We start from the raw sequence: 19889 nt of genomic DNA on the forward strand, positions 1-19889 counted from the left end.
ATCCTGAGACAAGGAAACTGCAGATGTTCAGAACCTCTCAGAGTTTGGCACATAGCTTCAGTGAAGACTGAGTAAGGATTTCAGATTTAGCGCTATTAAAATACCATGGTAAATGGTAGTTTGGATCAAAGAAACTATTTAGACTTTTCCATGTGTTAATTTGGGGTCAGACTGTGCTATGGACTAATTGCCCATGTGGGGGTACCTGTAACCCCCATCCTTTATACCCCTACATGGGTTATCTGGGAGCAGAAGAAAGAATAAAACTGAGGTTTCTGATATCGGAGATAAAAATACTAGCCACTCAATCATATTACCTTTCAAGCAGAATGCACCAAATATGTGCTTTGGTTTTCCTGTCTCCAAACATTACATCATGTTTCTTTCCCAGAGTCAGGGATAGAACCAAGCATCCTCATCTCCAATATTAACTGCTATCTAGTGAAGAGTTGTGTAATCCACTGTCAAGGCCACCTTTAGAGGCTGGTCCACAGAGAGAACAGTAATTACATCTGTAGTTCAAGTAGTAAAGGTCTGTGCCCAGGATCTAGAACTCTAGGGTTCTATCCTGATGATGCCTCAGATTAGGGGACTTTATGGCTGCATGTGACAAGAATTTGATTGCCCAGTTTTCATTTTTAAAAGTGGTTTAATTAATTCACATAGTGAGAAAATAATCCTTTAAACCAGCTGTTCTTAAACTTTAGCAACCCGAGGACCCCCATTTTGATTTACAAGTTTTCACAGACCCCTCCCCTCCGAATCCCCTGCTCAACCCCAGGCCCCGCCCCCACTCCACCCCTTCCCCCAAGGACCCACCCTCTTCCCAGCCCCACTCCACCCCTGCCCCTCCTCTTCTCCACTTCTTTCCGCCCCCTCCCTCGAGCATGCCCCGTCCCCGCTCTTCCCCCTCACACCCAGCACCTCCTGCATGCCGCTGAACAGCTGTTCCCCTGTGTGCAGGAGGCACTGGGAGGGAGGGGGAGGAATTGAACAGCGGGGCTGGTGGACCCCCTGGAGTACCTTCACGGACCCCAGTTTGAGAAATGCTGCTTTAAATGAAGTCTCATAATCTAGAAAACATCATCATCTGTAAATTAGGTTTGACATGCAACAAGATAGGTGTTCCATAGCTGCATCAAAATTAGCACTCATTTTGCACTCACACACTTGGCAGGTTTGACAGTTGAGAGGTATGGTGTCAGGAAGGGGACATATCAGGAGCAAGCTGAAGGCTTGGTAGTATTAATGGTGTAAGGTCTCTGGGCTGCTCTAACTAACTGACACTAGGACTGGGTTGGTGCAAAAATCAGGAAGCCATAACCAGTTCCCTGGTGGTCCCCTACCCCATTCCACTGCAAAGAGAGCAGGCTGGGCAAAGGGGAAAATTGATCTTCCATGTCCATTCAAATCTTGGCCTCTGCTTAAACTACCAACAAGAGTACCAATTATGTTGGAGTTCTTTTGGGTGATGCAGACCCTTGTCTATTGGGAAATGCATAGATGCCACCAAAATCATTTCATATTAGCCACCAAATTGTAATAATTTCTAGGTATTATATTGACAAGGACAGAATGTGAACCTGCAGCTGACAGACTCCAGAGCCCATTTCCAAGCCATTAAGCTAAACACTCCACCATAACAAGTTTTACATTCCAGTATAATCTTTTTGTTTCTTCACAAGAGTAAAAAAGAAAATACCTGTAAAAAACCAGAGGGATCATTTTCTTTGATTACTTCCAGACAGTATTCCATAAGCCCTGTTGACTGACGTAGCTTCAGAGTACAGTGATTTATTTGGTCCCAAACAACCTGCAAATGAAAACCTCAGTACATTTATGATAATCGTCTCAGCCTTCACTGAATCAAGTAAATTATTTCAGAAGCAGCAGCAGTGAATGGAAGAGAGTGTTAAAGCTATGTTTGTTTTAGCTGTCATATGGGTATTACCCCATCTGCATCAGCTACACTTCTTTGCTCTGTATTGTAAATACTGATAATTAGTTTGGCAAAATGTCATGTACAGGGAATCTCAATTATCAGAGCAGATTAAGTGTTGAATACCCAGGTCTGCTCATGGCTGAAGGAGTTAGGATCAAATGGATGTAGAATTTGTTCACTGCACATGCAATCACACTTCCATTAAAATTTGAGCTTTTAATAACAAAATAATTTAAACCCAATATATTAAACAGGATAACTATGAGGACTACTGGTCCATCTATATTCTATCATTCCCTTCACAATTTGCAGTAGACCCTTGTTCATCCAGAGGAAAAGAATAAGAAAGGCACATCTCTCATTTTTCCGCAATTTTGGACTTGTTTCTGCTCTCATCAGGAGTAAGTCCACTGCAGTCTATGGAGTTATTCAAGGTAAAAATGGTGTAAGTGAGAGGAGAATCAGGCCTTTTAGTGGGACACCATAAATTTAGGAAGTTGTGAGAGTGGGGTTCCCGGAACACCGAGCTGAAGCAGTCTGTCCATTCCCTCTACATTGTGATAATCAGACAATAGAAAAAAATCTAAAATATTTGTAATGCACCCAGAACTTGTAATATCTTCAAATACAGAGCTATGAGCTGCATGAAATTTCACCACAAAGAACCCTACGAACCACCACTCCAATCAGCCAATTACATTTTCTCTTTCCTTCCCTTTTCTCTTGAGAAGAGAGTGAAAGAGGATCTCAGGATGTCTCTCACAGACACTTGAGATTCTGAAGGTTTAAAAAAATGGACTAAATGCTGAAATTTTTATTCAGTCCTTTCCCGAACAAGATTGCTTCCACTTGGTCAAAACCAGAGAGGTAATGAGTGCTTGAACTGCCTGTTGATTTCAGTGGGATCAGTTGCGATTACTTAGCACCTGTCAGGATTTGACCCATAAACTTCAATAAGAGTATTGCCTAAAGTTTGAAGCACCAATTCAGCAAGTTACTTAAGCACATGCCTAACTTTAAACACATGAATAATTCCATTGAAGTCATGCTTATGTATCTTGTTAAACTGGGGCCTGAATAAGGACTTCAAGATCTGGTCAATGGGAATTTTAACTAAATAAGGGCTTCAGGACTTAGCCTAATGTGCATTAACTCTAGGCTAAAGAGACACTTCAATAGAAATATTTGTAGCCACACTCTCTGGAATGCTTGCAACTCAGAATAGTTGTGCTCACCTTTAATTTGTGCTCACGCTCTTTGGTAACTTTTGTGAGCAGTTTTGCCTTTTGACGAGTTAATGCATCAACCAGGGCATCACACTGAGCAACCAGACAAGCTTCATAATCCAACCCATTCTCCTAGAAGAAGGTGACAATCATATTCATCTATGAAAATGAATTTTTTACAGTAAAAGCTGTTATTTACCCAAACCAATATACACGTTTTACATTTAGAAAATGTTTCCTTTCAAGAGTTTGGCATTTCATGTTTCCTTTGTGATTCCATTACATATTGCACTGTTAACAACTGCTGGCTATAAAATGCCTTAAGGGACACTGTCAAGATGATCATGCTACAAAATTGATTTATTGTAACCCCTTAATATACTAGCATTTTCCAGACAAATGAATGCGTGGGAGTCTCTATGTAGTCTTAAAATATTGTTCCAAATTCTGCTCTCAGTTACCTCACTGAAACTCCTCTGAAATCAGGGGGGTTGCACCATAGTAACTTGAGCAGAATGGAGTCCACAGACTGATCCCAAGGGGAATAAACCCAGAATAAATATAATTCTTGAGACTGTGATATATTGCCTCAAGATGAAGGCGGAGGGCAATATGCACAATGAAAGGAACAATTTTAACCTGAGCACTTTTTTTTGAGCTTCTTGTAGTTAGCACATGCTTACATCTTCCCTGGAAACATGAATTTGGTTAGCCTTTTAAAAATAATACACTGTAGGTTTTAGTCACATAGCAGTAGAATTCACTTCTGTACAGAGGACCAGCAGAAGGCCTATGAAGCACTTTAGTCAGAGCTTAAGTGGGATTTAAATAGCACTAGGCTTTGGGCTGGTCCTCTGCACACAGGTGAATTTCACTCCCATGGAATTCCATTTAAACCAGTCTTATGTTTTGAAGTCATCATACAAGCTAAGCAGCTGCTCTTGAGGAGGGGAAGGAAGCCTTCATGCTCCTGTTTCCAGGAGACATTGGGCTGCCTAACCAGCTTCTCCCCAAATCCCAGTTCAGCACTTAAGCTTTAGTGTGCTTAACTTTAAGCATGTGCGTAAATCCTATTTAAATCAATGTCTCTCTCTGTTTCCCCCTTGGATTATATTTTACTAATCTGATTTGTCCACTTGGCCAAAATTAGATTTGTCCTATTGCCTTCCTAAAGGTTGGAGGACAATTCTCTACATTTGATATAGTCACTGATATCCACTTCTAACAGGCTACTGTGGTAGTCAGTTTTCCCAGGACAAGTATAGCTGGCAAAGTTCTCCATTGTCTTCTGCTTAGAACCCCAATTCAGCAAAGCACTTAAGCATGTGCTTAACTTTAAGCTTAAATCCCACTGAATAAATAGAGAGTCTCAGGGAAGAACTCATCTGTCAACAGATATAAACACTGGTTCACCTCATGTGGGCATTTACACCTGTGCAAAGTGGGTGTGAAATACTACCAGTCTGATGGGGAGAGTTTTACATGCACTTTGCATTAGAGTAAATGACTCCAAAGTGAAAAGCAGTGGAAAATTAGGCCCAGTGATGATAGAGAGATAAAGTTACCAAAGGATTTACAGTATTTTTAGACCGTTAACCTATCCATTTCTCTGACAAGGTTCTCTTTGAAATCAGTTATTAAAACCACAAGTGTTACTTTTCCAGGAATGAATTCCTGAATGATTTTAGGCTTTAAATATAAATCTATGAATGTGCACAATTTGCTGCCCCAGTATGTATGGGTTATACACACTGCTTTGTTTATGTTAGGGACTATATGTATGTCTCTTTATCTCTGGAAAAAAATCAGTTTTAGAAAAAGATGGTTTGCCAATTTTAGTTCATTATTCTGGAGCCATTGCCAAGCTAAATTAGGTTTAAATAGGCATCTTGTCTTAAGATGCAAGTGCCATCTCTTCTACAAAGTATCCCTACTTTGGGATAGCAATAAGCATTGGTGCCAAATCCCTCTATTCTCGATCTTCCCTGTTGACTTGATTCAAGTGACAGAAGGGACATCTAGATAGGAAAGGAAAATGAAATTTAGCTCTATAGTCAGTGAGCCCAATTGTCTTCTTTCTTATACCCCTTTTGCACCAGTGTAAATCCATTGACTTTGACAGTTTCTCCTGATTTACACCAATGTTAGAGCAGCATCAAGCCTCTGCTCTCATTTACACTGCTGCAAATCAGGAATATCTCTACTGAAGTTATTGGAGTTACCTTACAGTAAAAATAGTGTAAGTGAGAGGAGAATCAGGCTCTGCTTAGCTATCCCTTACACATGCACACGTTACTTATGCCCATCTTTTTCCCTTTGTTTCGGCTTTTCTCTTCCCCTCTATTTATTTCAATCTACCTCTGTTTTTAGATTAAATTTTATTACCCTCATCCTCACACCCTAAGCAAGAGGTGGGCAAACTACAGCCTGCCGGCCACATCCGGCCCCTGAGCTCCTGGCCTGGTAGGCTAGCCCTCGGCCCGGTAGGCTAGCCCTCGGCCCCTCCCCTGCTGTTCCCCCTCCCCCGCAGCCTCAGCTTGCTCCGCCGCTGGCGCAATGCTCTAGGTGGCGGGGCAGCGAGCTTCTGGGGCAGTGCAGCTGCAGAACCCGGCCTGACCCAGTGCTGTGCTACGCGGTGGCAATGGCATGACTGGCTCCAGCCGGACAGCGCAGCTGTAGCGCTGCCAGCCACCAGTGCTCCAGGCAGCGCGGTAAGGGGGAAGGGAGCAGAGGGTTGGATAGAGGGCAGGGGAGTTTGGGGGGGGGGCGGGGGCGGGGATAGGGGTCGGGGCAGTCAGATGGCGGGGAACAAGGGGGTTGAATGGGGGCAGGGGTCCCGGGGGGGCAGTCAGGAATGAGAGGAGGGGTTGGATGGGGTGGCGGGGGGCAGTCGGGCAGGGGTTCCCGGGGCAGTCAGGGGACAGAGAGAAGGGGTGGTTGGATGGGGCAGAGGTCCCGGGGGGGGGGCCGTCAGGAATGAGAGGAGGGGTTGGATGGGGCGGCGGGGGGCAGTCAGGAGCAGGGGTTCCAGGGGCGGTCAGGGGACAGGGAGCGGAGGGGGGTGGATGGGGCAGGGGTCCCAGGGGGCCATCAGGGAATGGGGGGGTTGGATGGGGCAGGAGTCCTGGGGAGGTGGATGGGAGGGGGCGGACCACAACCCCCTCCCCTAACTGGCCCTCCATACAATTTCCAAAACCCGATGCGGCCCTCAGGCAAAAAAGTTTGTCCGCCCCTGCCCTAAGCCATGATTCATGCAGCCCCCTCTCTGATTAAGGAGAGAAAGAACATTCTTTCCCTGGGAGCTGAATGCACTGCCTCTTTGGCTAGGTCTATACTGCAGGCTCAGTGTAGCTTGAGCTGACATACCCAAGAGAGCTATGTCCCAGAACAGTGAAGCTGCAGTGGTGTATGCTTCAGCGCAGACTAGTCCTGTGAGAATCACCCATGGTTCTCTGCTAGCAGTGGGAAGCAAGGGACCAAGCTTGGGCTGAACTTAGATGAGCTACAACTAGACCACGGATTAGCTCCAGCCCCTTTCTGCTTGTATCTGTCCCTCCTCTACTGGGTTACACCCCCCGTGCCTTCACTTTGTCTTTCACAAGATGATAGGGAAACGTTGGTTTCTGCACAGAATTTGAGTCAGAATGAGTGCTCTTGTGGGTGCTCCTGTCATGGGGACTACAACCCCCCGCTCCCCAGTACTTCTTGCAGCAGATGGGAGAAGAGTGAGAATTGTATAGTGACAGCAACAAGGCCCCTTAGAGAGTCAGGAAAGAGGTAGTGAGGGCAATCAGGCAGGTTTTGAAGAGTGCAAGAAAAACAGTGTAAGGGACTTGAAAGTAACCTAAGAAGAGAAAAAGGAGAGAAGAAAAGCAGAAATCCACAGTCAGGGAAAAAAATAAGAGCAGAGAAAAAAAAAGGAGGCCGTGAACCCAAGAGTAAGAGCACAGCTCTCTCTTGCTAAGCAAGGGAGTAAAGGGTTTTACTTGCTGTCTGGCTTGTATGGTGTTTAAATACAATGATAAAAACTACATATCTTTTACTCCATTGAGCAAATGTTTGCGTGTAAGACAGTTCTGCTGAGGGGTGAAAGTGGGAGGCTGCCAGTACTGAGGTATTTATTGGAGACAACCAGAATCATGCTTCTCAGCTCAGGCCATGGATCTGAATCCAAACATTCCCAGTGTTCTGATTTGTTCAGATTTTGTGTTCCGGTTTAGACCCATTATAGAGATGGGCCCATGATGTGGAGTTCAGTCCAACTCCAGATTCAAATTTGCTCAAAACTCAGAGGGTGGGGATTAGCTGCAGGTTTCTACTTTGGGTTCACCTCTAGGATTTTAGTAACATGGGGTGGAGATTCAGGGGGTCATAGTCACGAATACCAGAACAGACAATTCCTGGTCATTCGACTCTAATTACAACAGTACCATTATGCATAACAATTTGCCAGGTTTCTGTTCATATGCATTAAAGGATTTTACAGCACAGTTTTAAATGTTCATCTTTAGGTTTCAAAAGGGTAAAAGTAGCTACTGAGGGGAGCTAGGTGACCCAGTGGATCAGCGATGGACTATGGAGTCCTTCACCTGCAGCTCACTGCTTCCAAGCTGTTCAATGTGTATAGTGAGTGGCTGAAGTTCATTACCATCTGACAGCTGTTTGGTGGCCTAAGGGACATGAATTGGTGGTTTAGGCCAGTTCCTATCAGTCAGTTATCCATATCACTTTAAAAAAATAAGTTAATCTCCCTTATTGGCACTTCTAGCAGAGCAACAGAGGAATGCAAATGGTGGGGGATACAGCATTCTGTGGCACTTTGCATATGTTGGCAGCATTTGTGGTAGAAACTCAATCTGGGTTTTTAAAATAATTTAATTTTAGATCAAATATTTATTTCTCAAACTCCTGCCTTCCCTTTCTGCGCAAAGCAGGAACTGGGGATTGCTCACTGATGACCAAAGGGCCAGAAGTAAAGCAGACAGCACACAGTGGGTAGATCATAGAAGCCATGCTAGAAAAAATCACTAGTTAGAACAATAATAATCCTCCCCTAGTGCCCTGGTGAGTCAGTATAGGGAAGCAGGCACTGCTGCTGCATGTCCCAGACCTGTTCTATGGGTAGACAGAGAGGTGAAAATTCCCAATATCCAGCAACTTTCATGAGCCTATATTCACTTGAAAAAAACAATTGAGTTTCACACTGGTTTTGTGCTCTTTTAGTGCAAATATAAATGTAAGCAGTCGGGATGAGCTCTACCCTGACATCTGGTGGTGAATTATGGCGAGTGTGGAAAAGAACTCCAGGGGCTGATCTTGTTTGCATAGGCACACCCACTCGCCTGGCATGAAACAACAGCAACTGAAAGTGGTTACTTTGGCTGGTATGGGATCCCCAGTTTCTCTGTTATTGGGGCAGGAAGAATAAAGTTTTGTTACCCTGATTCTGTGAATCAAGGCCAGTGGAACTGTTGTATGACAGAAGGACTGAGTGAGTCCTTCACCAGTACCTAAGTAGCACTTGCTTGACAAGGGGCATGGGTTACAAAAGCCAGTGAATTGAGAGAGGATGGGGACAGGCCCCCTCTGAGGGTTTGAAACACCAATTGCACTATCTCCTCTCTCCACTGTTGAATGTCAGAGCTAGCATTGATTCCATTAGGAGTCTAGTTACAGGCTGCTGAGCTGAATTCACTTTGGGCCAATGGTGCACCAGCACTGGGGCTCCCCTATTATGAGCTGAAGTTGCTAAGAGCTGAACTCGCTAGGAGCTAAAGTTATTAAGAGCTGAGATCACTGAGTGCTGTGTTAACTAGTGGGGGAGCCTGAAGCTATATTGCTAAGCAGCTGGCGGAGCACTTTGTGGGGACGACTGGAGGAGCAGCGAGTGGCGCGGAGCCTTGCGGGGACGGTTGGCGCGGCCCAAGGAACGGTGAGCGGAGCTGTTTGCGGGGACGGCTGGAGCGGCTCACAGGTCGGTGAGCGGAGCGGTTCGTGGGACGGCAGGAAGTGGACTGGCTCGTGGTAAAGGCTGCGGCGGAACCCCACGGAGAGACCGCCGGTCGGCCTCGGATCACGTAAGGTGCCCCTTAACACCCTGCGTGCCCCCTTTTACTCTGGGGCTGCACTGACCAGGGACAGAGACTTTGGGGGTTGTTGGACTTTTGGGACTTTGGGTGGTTGCTGGACCCAAGAGACTTTGGGGGTTGTTGGACTTTGGGGACTCTGGGTGATTTTTGGGTTGCTGGATTCAAGAACCAAAGGGAAAGGACACAGCCCAATTTGCTGGGGTGGGTTTTTTTGCTCATGGTTTGTGTTATGAATCCTGTTTGTGGTGTTTTTCCAATTTAATGCTGATGTCGTTTACCTCATGTTATTAAACATTTTCTGCTACACTCAGACTCCGTGCTTGCGAGAGGGGAAGTATTGCCTCTTAGAGGCACCCAGGGGGGTGGTATGTAATTGTCCCAGGTCACTGGGTGGGGGCTCGAGCCGGTTTTGCATTGCGTTATTGAAACGGAACCCCTAGATACAGAACCCGGCCCTTGTTGCTGCCAACTTAGATTGGCAGAAGGGTTACATAAATGTGTGTTTTAAATTAGTCTTTTGCTCAATGTAATGAGTCGAAATCCAATGATCAGAGCTGAACAGAAACATACACAACAATAATTTCCACTCAAACCCCCTCCCTCCCCACATTCATTTGGCAGTTCTTGTGCACTTTTTGTATTTTGACTTTCCACAAATATCCTAACAATTAAAATACAAGAATATTCTCAGAAACAGCATAATTTAAGCAAATGTTAGACTATTCACAGGTAGTAAGTTTGGAATTTGTAAAAATTAGTATTTTTACCAAAAACCTGACTCTAAGAATTACACTCATCCAGTATGTGAACAGAAGCACACCATACAACCAATGAGTCCAATCAGAAACTAAACAACACAGTTCAAATTTCCAATTCTTGCAACAAATGGCATACAATCTACAGGCCAACAAATATTTGTAGACATTAGCTGATGAATAATTTTGCCTAACAAATACATTAAAGAAAAGAGTATGTTATTCCAGGCAATCTGTGAACAGCAAGAGACTAAAGTCATCAAATAAATTATGCACTCAGCTCTAATGATTATTGTATTATCAAAACAACAAGTAGTATACAATTACCTGTATCTGCTGCAATATATTTTTCAGCTGAACCAAAAATTCTTTAGCTTCCTTTGCTTTATCTGAAACACCATTTAAAGCCTGAGACAACTGTGTCTGTAAGAAACAGAATTTAAAATGAAAAATTAGAGATAAAATGCAAATGAATTGCAAAAAAATGCAAATACTAATCCTTACTTCTTACAATTAAATGTTAAAAGGCTTACTTGGCGTCACATGCATTCTTACTTGCACAGAGGATTTGTGCTAGAAAAGAATAAGTTAGGATTTCAATTGTAATAGATTTAGTAAGGGTGAATCTCTGTGTGGGTAGTCGGTTATTGTCTCCATTTTCCAATTAAATGTAATGACTAGCTAAGTCACAACACTTACAAAAGCCTGAAACTGTTCACATATGCATTGAAATGATAGTATCTTACATTTACATAGTGTCTGTCATGCTGAAAAATCCCCAAATGATATCTAAACTAGCAATTTCTTAACTCTAAACCTGAAATTTTTACAAACTTTGTAGTGTCAGCTACAGTTAAAATATATTAGAACTTTCATTACAAACCCCTGTTTGTATAGTCTTTTAACACTGTGTAAAAATTTCTTTTGGGGCTGAAAGCATCCATTCTTCAACTTAACCCAGAGGTGAATATTTCTGGAAGAATTCTTTTATTCATTTTGAGTTACAAGAGGGTGAAAAAAAATATGTACTTTCACCATTGTATGACAACTTTAAGATAATGTTTTGTTTATGAATAATTTAAATGGGTGAATTTTACATGATATTTGAACTAGAATTCTAGCCACAAGACTAAGCAATGTTAACTCCACCCCTTTGTGCATATGTACTACAATTATCTTTACATGACCACATATTATTCCCCAAAGTATAAAACATGGCATTTGATAACCTTGTATTTAGCTGTGATACTCTGAACACCTTTCCCAGAGCTGAGGAAGAGCTCTCTGTAAGGTCGAAAGCTTGTCTCTTTCACCAGCAGAAGTTGGTCCAATAAAAGATATTATCTCACCCATCTTGTTTACTTGATAACAACCTTAGACACGTGCAGTATCTTACACAACCATATTGATATAACACACAAAAAAGTGCATTACATTATTTCTCTGAAAAGTACACATGAAGGCCCTGGTCCTGTAATTGCATCCATGGAAGCAGACCCTTGCCCCTGTATAGAGCTTCAATGACCTTTGCCCCCTCACAGATAAGATTGCATGATCAGGCTCTAGAGTATATTTAACCAACATACTACAGATGCAGAATAGCAAAACTGTCTAATTGTCAACAGCACTATGTTTTGTGTTATGTTATGGCTGATGTAACCTCAGGAACTCTTTCAATACTATATCAACCAGCAGTGCTTCATTAAAACAGCTTGTGGAAAATACACTATGAGCCAGATCCTCTGCTGCTGTTAATTGATGTAACTGCATTGAAGCAAATGGAGCTATGCCAATTTACACTAGCTTAAGATCTTGCCATTGGTCTCTTACTACAATGTTAGCACTTAGGCCCAGATCCACAAAGGTATTCTCTCTCTCTCTCTTTCTACCTCAGTAACTGTTTAAATATTTATCTACAGTAAAATGGTAGATTACTCCGAAATCTTAGGTGCCGAGTGAATTCAGGGACCTACAGGGTTTGGCAGGAGTTTTGTGACTCACAGTGGAGCCAGAACTGGGACTTAGATACCTAACTTTGTTGTTTAGGCACCTACGTACCTTTGTAGATATGAGTCAAAGTTACCATTTATTCTCTGCTTGCTCCTGAGGGGAAGTGATTTACAGCTACCCTGACAAGGGCACAGCTCACTTCCCCCTTGTGCCAGCTCCGCTCTACCCAACCTCTCCCCTGCTCTACCCGTCCTCCGCCCCTCCCTCCCTATGCACATGGTCAACTGGGAGAGGGAAGACATTGGGTGCGCTGCTCCTTCTGCTCTATTTCCTATGCTTTGACCGATGAGGTAGGAAGCTCTAACACAACCACAGGAGGGTCTTACCTTAGAGAGCCACATTAGGGGTAGGCACAAATTGGCCTATAATGGGACATAGCACTGAAGGCTTAAGGAAGAATCAACCCTAATATTTACCCTTCTGTTCATGGAAATGTTCCATATTAAGCCCAGTTACATGTATTGTACTGGTACCAAATTTGAAAATAGAATATCCTCTACTACAATTAACTTGTAACTAATCTAATAGGAAGAGCTATAATAATTATATTATTGCTGTCAGTACTTATGTATGTGTTTTTTCCTACTCAAATTCTTGGCATTTCACAAAATTTGAAGTAACAATGTCTGGTCCAAAAATTTACCAGGCTCATTGGACCAAATCCTTATCCCTTGATAAGGTCCCTGTGAGCCACCAGAGCATCACAAAGGGGCTGGTGAAGATTCCCCCAGTTTTACATTCCTTTTGGTCACGTGCCTGTACCTCACCAACAGGACATATTTTTGCCAGCACCAGGTGGGAATGTGATGGAATGGTGTAACAAAGTAAGGAGAGAGTGGGGCTGGAGTGTGATGTGCTCTGCCAATCAGTGGCTAGTGGAATGGTCCCAACAGGACAGGTGTGCCTCAGCCACAAAACAAAGGCGACTATAGTTAGTCCATGACAAAAATATAATTGCCACTACTCCAACATCTAATCCCATCCCCAACATCAGAGCACAATGCATCCCACAGTATGGATGGGGCCAAAAACTGGGGATTGTCCCCTAGTTATCATGGCAGCCATTAAATTCTGAGTCAATCCAGAGCAATCATCAACTACATGGATATTAATGTAACTGAGCACATTCAGTCTCAGCTCCTCATATATAGCCACCATGAAGAAGACCCTGTACATAAACTTGATAAAGAAATTGATCAAATAACTTGACCAAACTTTTTCACTCATTAAATAATTGTAGTTGTGCTACTGCAAGTAGAATATGAAAGCCAGTTTTCTGATCACTAAACCCATTTAGAGATAATAGCCTTGTTTATTAAAACATTTATAGGGTAGTTTTTAAAGCAAATGGATTTAGCCATGTACTTTCCATTAAAACAAAATGGATTCAGATGCCTAAAACCTCCATAAGCCACTATAAAATGCACCCTGTACACTCAGAGCTCTCTTTCAAACGGTGGAAGGATTTGCTTGAAGCTGAACTGCAAGTTACAAGCTCCATTAACCATGACAATTAATAATTCCTGACAAATGTTGTTCTATCCACATTGATCTTAATTTTAATATCTGGGTCCAGCAATGAAATAAGGATTCTGTAGATGGGTAAAAAGGTTATACTCTTATCAAATACAGTAACAGACAGATAACAAGGAGGACAAGTAATCAAATCTAGCTAGGCATAGAAGACTGATGTCTTCCCTGATTTTAGAAAATGAGACAGATAATTCTATCATTCTTTTTCAAAAGAAGAGTTCATTGCTCATTTACCTTTCTTTTTCTCCATCTATCATCATAGCAGATTAACTACTGATTACATCATATGATCCAGGCTCTGAATTCTTAAAGAGCTTCCAAGTTTCTGGGAATGGAGGGTAGGCAGGGCCGGCGCAACCCATTAGGCGACCTAGGCAGTTGCCTAGGGCGCTACAATTTGGGGGGTGGCGACCGCAGCGGTATTTCGGCAGCGGGACCTTCCGCTGCCTCTGTGGGGGGGCGGCATTTCGGGGCGGGACCTTCCGCTGCCTAGGGTGGCAGAAAAGCTGGTGGCGCTCCTGAGGGTAGGGGTTTGGGGCAATTCTGGTCTACCTTCTAAAGATGCATCCTTACTCCAATATTTTCCCTCAACTACTTGCTCATGTCCCTATGCATCAGTGTCCTAAACAAACACCTGTCCAATTAAAGTTCCTGATGTCGTCTCTACTACAAGATCACACATGCACAATAGTTATATTTTTGATCTACATGGCAGGACTCAACAGAAGTTGCAGAACTGAGACTTGTTCACTGTGCTTCCTCATACCTGTGAGTCAAAGGGCCCACAAATTTAAATCTATCGTCAGTAATATTATTAATATTTTTGTATTACAGTAGAGCCTAGAGATCCCAAATGTGATCATGGCTCCATCATACTAGGTGCTGTACATACACAAAGTACAATATCCTTCCCTCCAACAATAGGAGAACACAATTTTGATCAATCCCTTTAAAGCCTTCCCACCAGAACCTCAGCTGATATAAATCAATGAGCCTCCACTGATTTATACCAACTGAGGAGCTGGCTCTGTGTTCGTATATTACATAATTTCTAACTTCTCCAAAATAATTTACTTATGGCAGATTCCTATATATATTTTAGGGAAAAGTATCTTTATTAAACTAATATGACTACAAAATGCTCATGGCGGATGAGCTAGACTATCTAGCAATAACATGTACAAACAATTAAATTTGCCATATAATTCTAAATACAACACTTTAATTTATGGTTGGCCAAAGTTACAGGACCCAGGAGGCAGTAAGTGTAAATTACTGCATCTGAAAACTTACTTAGGTCCAACTACAAATATTCAATTCCAAAATCCAACTATCTGAAAATAAACATGAAATGAGGGGTTAGACTGGCTCCTGTTGGCAGTTTCAATATTTTTATTTCCTGCCAAGTATAGTGTTCTAGGATAATTAAAACTTACAAGACATGAAAAGATTACTACTGTCACAAAAATTAGTTAATTTTAGGTTATTTTACTGTTCCCTTTAGAACCTTTATCATAACATTCAAACTATATATAACAAGGGAAAATCACATTCTGTGAGAACACACTCTCAGGAGCAAAAATGCAGTGAAAACACAAAACAACAGAATTTAGTTCATTCCTCTGACAAAGTTTGTAAGAATGAGAAATGATTTACAATGTATCTTGATCAGCACCACAGTTTATCACACCATTTCAAAAGGCGTTAATCAGTTGTAACACAAGTAGACTCTAGTTGAACACAAACTGGCTTCACAATCTACAAAACACTAACCACTTCTGCATATTGAAATCAATCATTGTTCATCAGGGGTTCAGTAGACTCCTTAATGAAGACTTTCCACCCAAAATCAGATTCTGCAATTAGCATAAATGGCAAAAGCTGTGAATTCATGACCTGAAGCTTATGAGTCAAGTGAATTTAACTCCTGAACACAAAAAAATCAAGTTATTCAGGAGATGGTTTAGTGGTCTAAGTAAGTCCTTAGCTGGAAATACCTTAACTCTGTTGAAACACAAATTGAAGTACTATCAGGGCTGATTCACTCATTCATTCTTCTGATCAATAAACAAAGTTCTGTGCAGCTGATGCCATGTGGGATCTTTTCATGAGTCTTTACAAATTGAAGCCCTGTGTGTTCTACATCAGCATTACTGTGTGGGGAGCCAGGGATCAGGGCACAAGAAGTGATGCATTTTCTACCCCTATGCAGTAGCCAAAAATGATCACAGACCCTCTCATTACCCCCCAAAGGTGCTAATCATACCAAAGGGAATAGGGAGGAGGCAAGCCTTTCCTCTGCAGTAGCCAACAGAAGGAAGCAAGCTGCCCCACCTGAAGGAATGTAGCAGTTGGGTGCTCTCCCTTCATGAGGGAGGGACCCTCCTCAGTGCTGCTGTATGGATAATTGTAATGTGCTGAGGATGACAAGCACTCTATACATGTAAAATATTAATCATTAATTCTTAATCAAGTCAGTGTCCAGGCTTCCTGGCAAGACTGACAAGCTTCAAATCAATTTTAAAATAATCATCTCTTGGTCTCTATCCAAAAAGTATATGAAACAACCCCAGCTTTTTATATAAAAAGATTGCATGATCAAACTACCCAGCAGCTCCATCTTGCACACAAATATCAGAAAACCCCCTCTTATGTGAAAGTACTATCTCCCAAAGCCTCCAGACAAGTTCCCTGAATGGTTCAAATTATAATGAGTATCAATACTAGGGATGAGTGAACCAGAATGTAGCAATCTCTGAACTGGCCAAGCCTTCATCTGTCCCTTAACCAGACACTACCATCACTAGTTTTTGGATTAATGTGGATAAGACCCTCACCTTCTCCATCCTTAACTACCATCAACAAGAACTGTCACTGACATAGAATACTTCTTCCTCATTGTGGGGCTAGATCCTTGGCCCCATTAAAGATACATTGTGTTACTCTGGTGGCATGAAGTGACTGTACCGCTGCCCTGAAGGGGTAACAGGATTCCTCCAATACAGGGGACTCTTGGGTGGGGTATATCTGGTGTAGCCAGCTTTATATCAGCCCCCCCCCCCCCACACACCCCTTGCACAGAAGGTGTGTTGGGGCTGGCTGGAGTTGGGAGGAGACATTCTGGGAATGTCTCAGGGGTGTGCTGGGGGCTTTCCAGGACCAACGTTGTCTAGGGGACTCTTCTAGACAGCATAAATTGCAGCAGTCCTGGGGCTGCTCTAATTTGAGCAAAGGGCCAGTTCAACCCCCTGCCTACTCCAGGAATGGGGGAGGAGTAAAGGTAGCTGAGAGCCACCTTTGTCTCCTCCCACCTCAGCATGATCTTGGCGCAGAGGAGGGTTGCAAAAGCCAAAACAGAGCCCCAGTCTGTGGAAAGTGCTTGGAGGTCCCGAGCTGGAGGGCACTGGAGAAGAGGTGAGTGGAGCTAATGATTAGAGACCTTCTCCCTGGCCATGAAGGCAGGGCCGTGCTGCTTGGGTCAGGGGTGCACCCCTACGCCCCTGGGCTTACCTTGTGCTGTTTCCACATAGCCCCTAGGGCTTTCACCTCGTGCTGGCCGTGCTTGCCCTCCTCCAGGCACTGGTAGCAGACGGGGGTGCCGCAGCTCACGCAGTACATGCTGTAGTTCTCCAGCTCGTGATCGGCGCAGGTGGGCAACTTGCGGGCGCCCCCCGCCGCCTTGCCGGGCCCGCCCGGGAGGCTGGGCGGGGGCAACAGGCGGTGCTTGGCGAAGGGCCCCCGGGTCGGGTGGCACTTGAGCTGGCAGGCGGCGCAGTACAGCACCTCGCACTGCTCGCACGCCACGGCGGCCGCCTCGGGCGGGCTGCGGTCGCAGAGCTGGCACTTGGCGGCGGCCCGGCCTTGCTGGTAGCGTTGCACGATGGCCTCCAGCAGCCGGTTGCGCGGGAAGCCGCGGAGGCCGCGCGGGTCCAGGGAGGCGCTGCGGTGGCATTGCGGGCAGGTGAGGGACGAGCTGGGGCCCGCCCCACGGGGAAGAGCCGCCGAGGAGGAGCCGGCCGGGGCAGGCCCCAGCGGCAGCACCCGCACCCCGTTGGGGGACTTGAGGCTGGGGGTGTAGGAGCCGTAGCCGCTGTCGCTCTCGCTGTGCAGGCTCAGCTTGTCCGCGTGCTCCCCGCCGCCGCCCCCCGCGGCGCACTCAGCCTCCGAGCCCGCCGCCGGCCCGGGCCCCGCCGCCCCCGCGGTTGCCGCCGCTGCTGGGGCTCGGGGCTGCAGCAAGGCGGGCAGGTGCTGCTCGCGCTCGGGCGTCTGCACGGCGATGGTGCGGGCGCAGGGCAGGCAGACGTTGTGGGAGCAGGGCAGGATGATGGGCTCCCGGAACAGCGAGCCGCACACCGGGCACTTCAGCTCCTCTTCCATGGCCGGGCCGGCCGGGTCAGCAGACAGGCCCGCCGAGGCGGGGCGCGGGGCGAGGACGGGGCTCGCTGCCGCCTTCCCTTCCCATGCCCCAGGGTGGCCCCCGGCGCTCCGGCTCAGCACCCCGGGGGAGGGACAGCGCCTGGCTGGGCGGAGGCGGCGGAGCTCCGCAAGCCAGGCTGCACACAGAGCCGCCCCTCTGGCTGCCGCTGCGGAGTGGCGCGCTCCCGGCGGGGCTGGACAGCTCCCGAGGGGCTGACCTCGGCAGGAGGCGCTGGCGGTGCAGCGACAGGAGGCTATTGTTTATTGCAAGGCAATTTCCTCGCCCTTGGTGTGTGTGCAGCGCGCGGAGCGGAGCTGGCTGGGTTCCCACTGCATCGAGTAGTACACGGGGGCGGGGGAGGGAGAGGAGGGACAAAGGGCGGGAGCAGTTTGTGCAGCAAATAAGGGATGGCTCGCTGGCTGGCCGAGACTGGAGACAGCGATTCTTTCAAAGGGGCTGTGCTGGGATGGCTTTATAGGTTTAAAAAATCCATTATTAATAGAGAGGATTAAACATTGAGGGTGGGGGGGGGGAGCGCCTTCTATCCCGAATAGCTTCCCCGCCCCCAAACGGACGAGACTGAGAAAAGGAGGAAGCTTGAAAGCGAATAACAAAACGAATAATATGTTTCCTTCGATACATTTCTTATCATGCTCCAACCCAAATGCGAACCACAAAACGTTCAGGCATTGTTAGAGAGAATAATGCAAAGGGGGAGGGGGCTATTATAGGCACGAATCTTGGTTGGCTGCTCCATGCACAGGCAGTGGGAGTGGGAATCATGAGTAAAGAAATGCACCAGAGCTAGTAGCAATGTAACCCAAACCGAAATTTGCTGAGAAAATAAATCAGAGATGACAGCTGAGAGTTTTGTGAATTGAAAATAACCATCATTATAAGAAAGAAACCAGTGGTGGGAAATCCCCCATCTGTTTTGTTTGCGCTCCATCTGTTTAGTGGTTTATTAACAGAATGAAGAGATTATAAATAGAAACGATTTCACTACTTTGGGTAGATAATACGGTTTTGTGAGTCCCATCATTATTTACTAGATAGTTTGTTTAAAAGTCACATTCATATTAAATTCCATCCCACCAGCAGACTTCTTGTTTTTGTACTTAAATGTTTGTGGGTTGTTTTAAAAGAGAAGGTTACTTACCCTGTGCAGTAACTGAGGTTTATTCGATATATGTGTCCCTGTGGGTGCTCCACTTCAGGTGTTGGTGCGTCCCGGTGCCGTTGATCGGAGATCTTTGGTAGCAGTGCCTGGTCGGGTGTCTCACGCCAGCATTGGAGTCTTTGGCGTGTGTGCGTTCTGACCCCCTCAGTTTCTTCTCCACCGTAGAGTCCTTTAAGTCGAACTCCAGAGTAGAGGGGAGGAGGGTGGGTAGTGGAGCACCCACAGGGACACACATCTCGAAGAACCTCAGTTACTGCACAGGGTGAGTAACCTCTACTTCTTTAAGTGGTGTCCCTGTGGGTGCTCCACTTCAGCTGAATGTAGAGCAGTACCCGCTATGGTTGGGGGGACTTTGGAGTTGTGGGTTGGGCAGTGGCAGACAGTACTGTATGACCTACTATAATGTCCACTCTGGCATCTTGTGTGATGGCGTAGTGTTTGGCAAACGTATGGTCTGATGACCATGTAGTGGCTTTGCATATGTCAATAATGGGTACATTGTGTAGGAACGCTACCGATGTTGACATAGCTCGAGTGGAATGAGTTCTGATGCCATCAGGAGGTTCAACATTGTGGATCTGGTAGCAGGACCTAATACAGTTGGAGATCCACTTGGAGAGCGCTGTTGTGAAATAGCAGCTCCTTTGGAGCGTTTTGCAGTAGATACGAAGAGTCTAGGGGTGATTTACTAAATGATTTTGTTCTGTCCAAGTAGAAGGCAATCACCCTTCTAACAT

General features: G+C 45.2%; 1 protein-coding gene across 3 annotated transcripts in view; it reads right to left on the reverse strand.

Moving 5' to 3' along the window:
- The window catches only part of TRIM67 (tripartite motif containing 67), a 44254-nt gene extending 26322 nt beyond the window's left edge, over nt 1-17932 (reverse strand). For 2 of the 3 annotated variants that reach the window (XM_065401017.1, XM_065401015.1), the window contains exons 1-4: nt 17066-17932; nt 10340-10435; nt 3178-3300; nt 1703-1813 (exon numbers count right to left, since the gene is read on the reverse strand). In XM_065401017.1, the coding sequence (XP_065257089.1) occupies nt 1703-1813; nt 3178-3300; nt 10340-10435; nt 17066-17932 (1197 nt within the window). The remainder of the gene's footprint in view (nt 1-1702; nt 1814-3177; nt 3301-10339; nt 10436-17065) is intronic. The other variant, XM_065401018.1, reaches the window with a different exon arrangement.
- Nucleotides 17933-19889: the final 1957 nt, after the last annotated feature.

This window comes from Emys orbicularis, chromosome 3 (genome assembly GCF_028017835.1).
Source record: "Emys orbicularis isolate rEmyOrb1 chromosome 3, rEmyOrb1.hap1, whole genome shotgun sequence".
Lineage (NCBI taxonomy): Eukaryota > Metazoa > Chordata > Testudines > Emydidae > Emys > Emys orbicularis.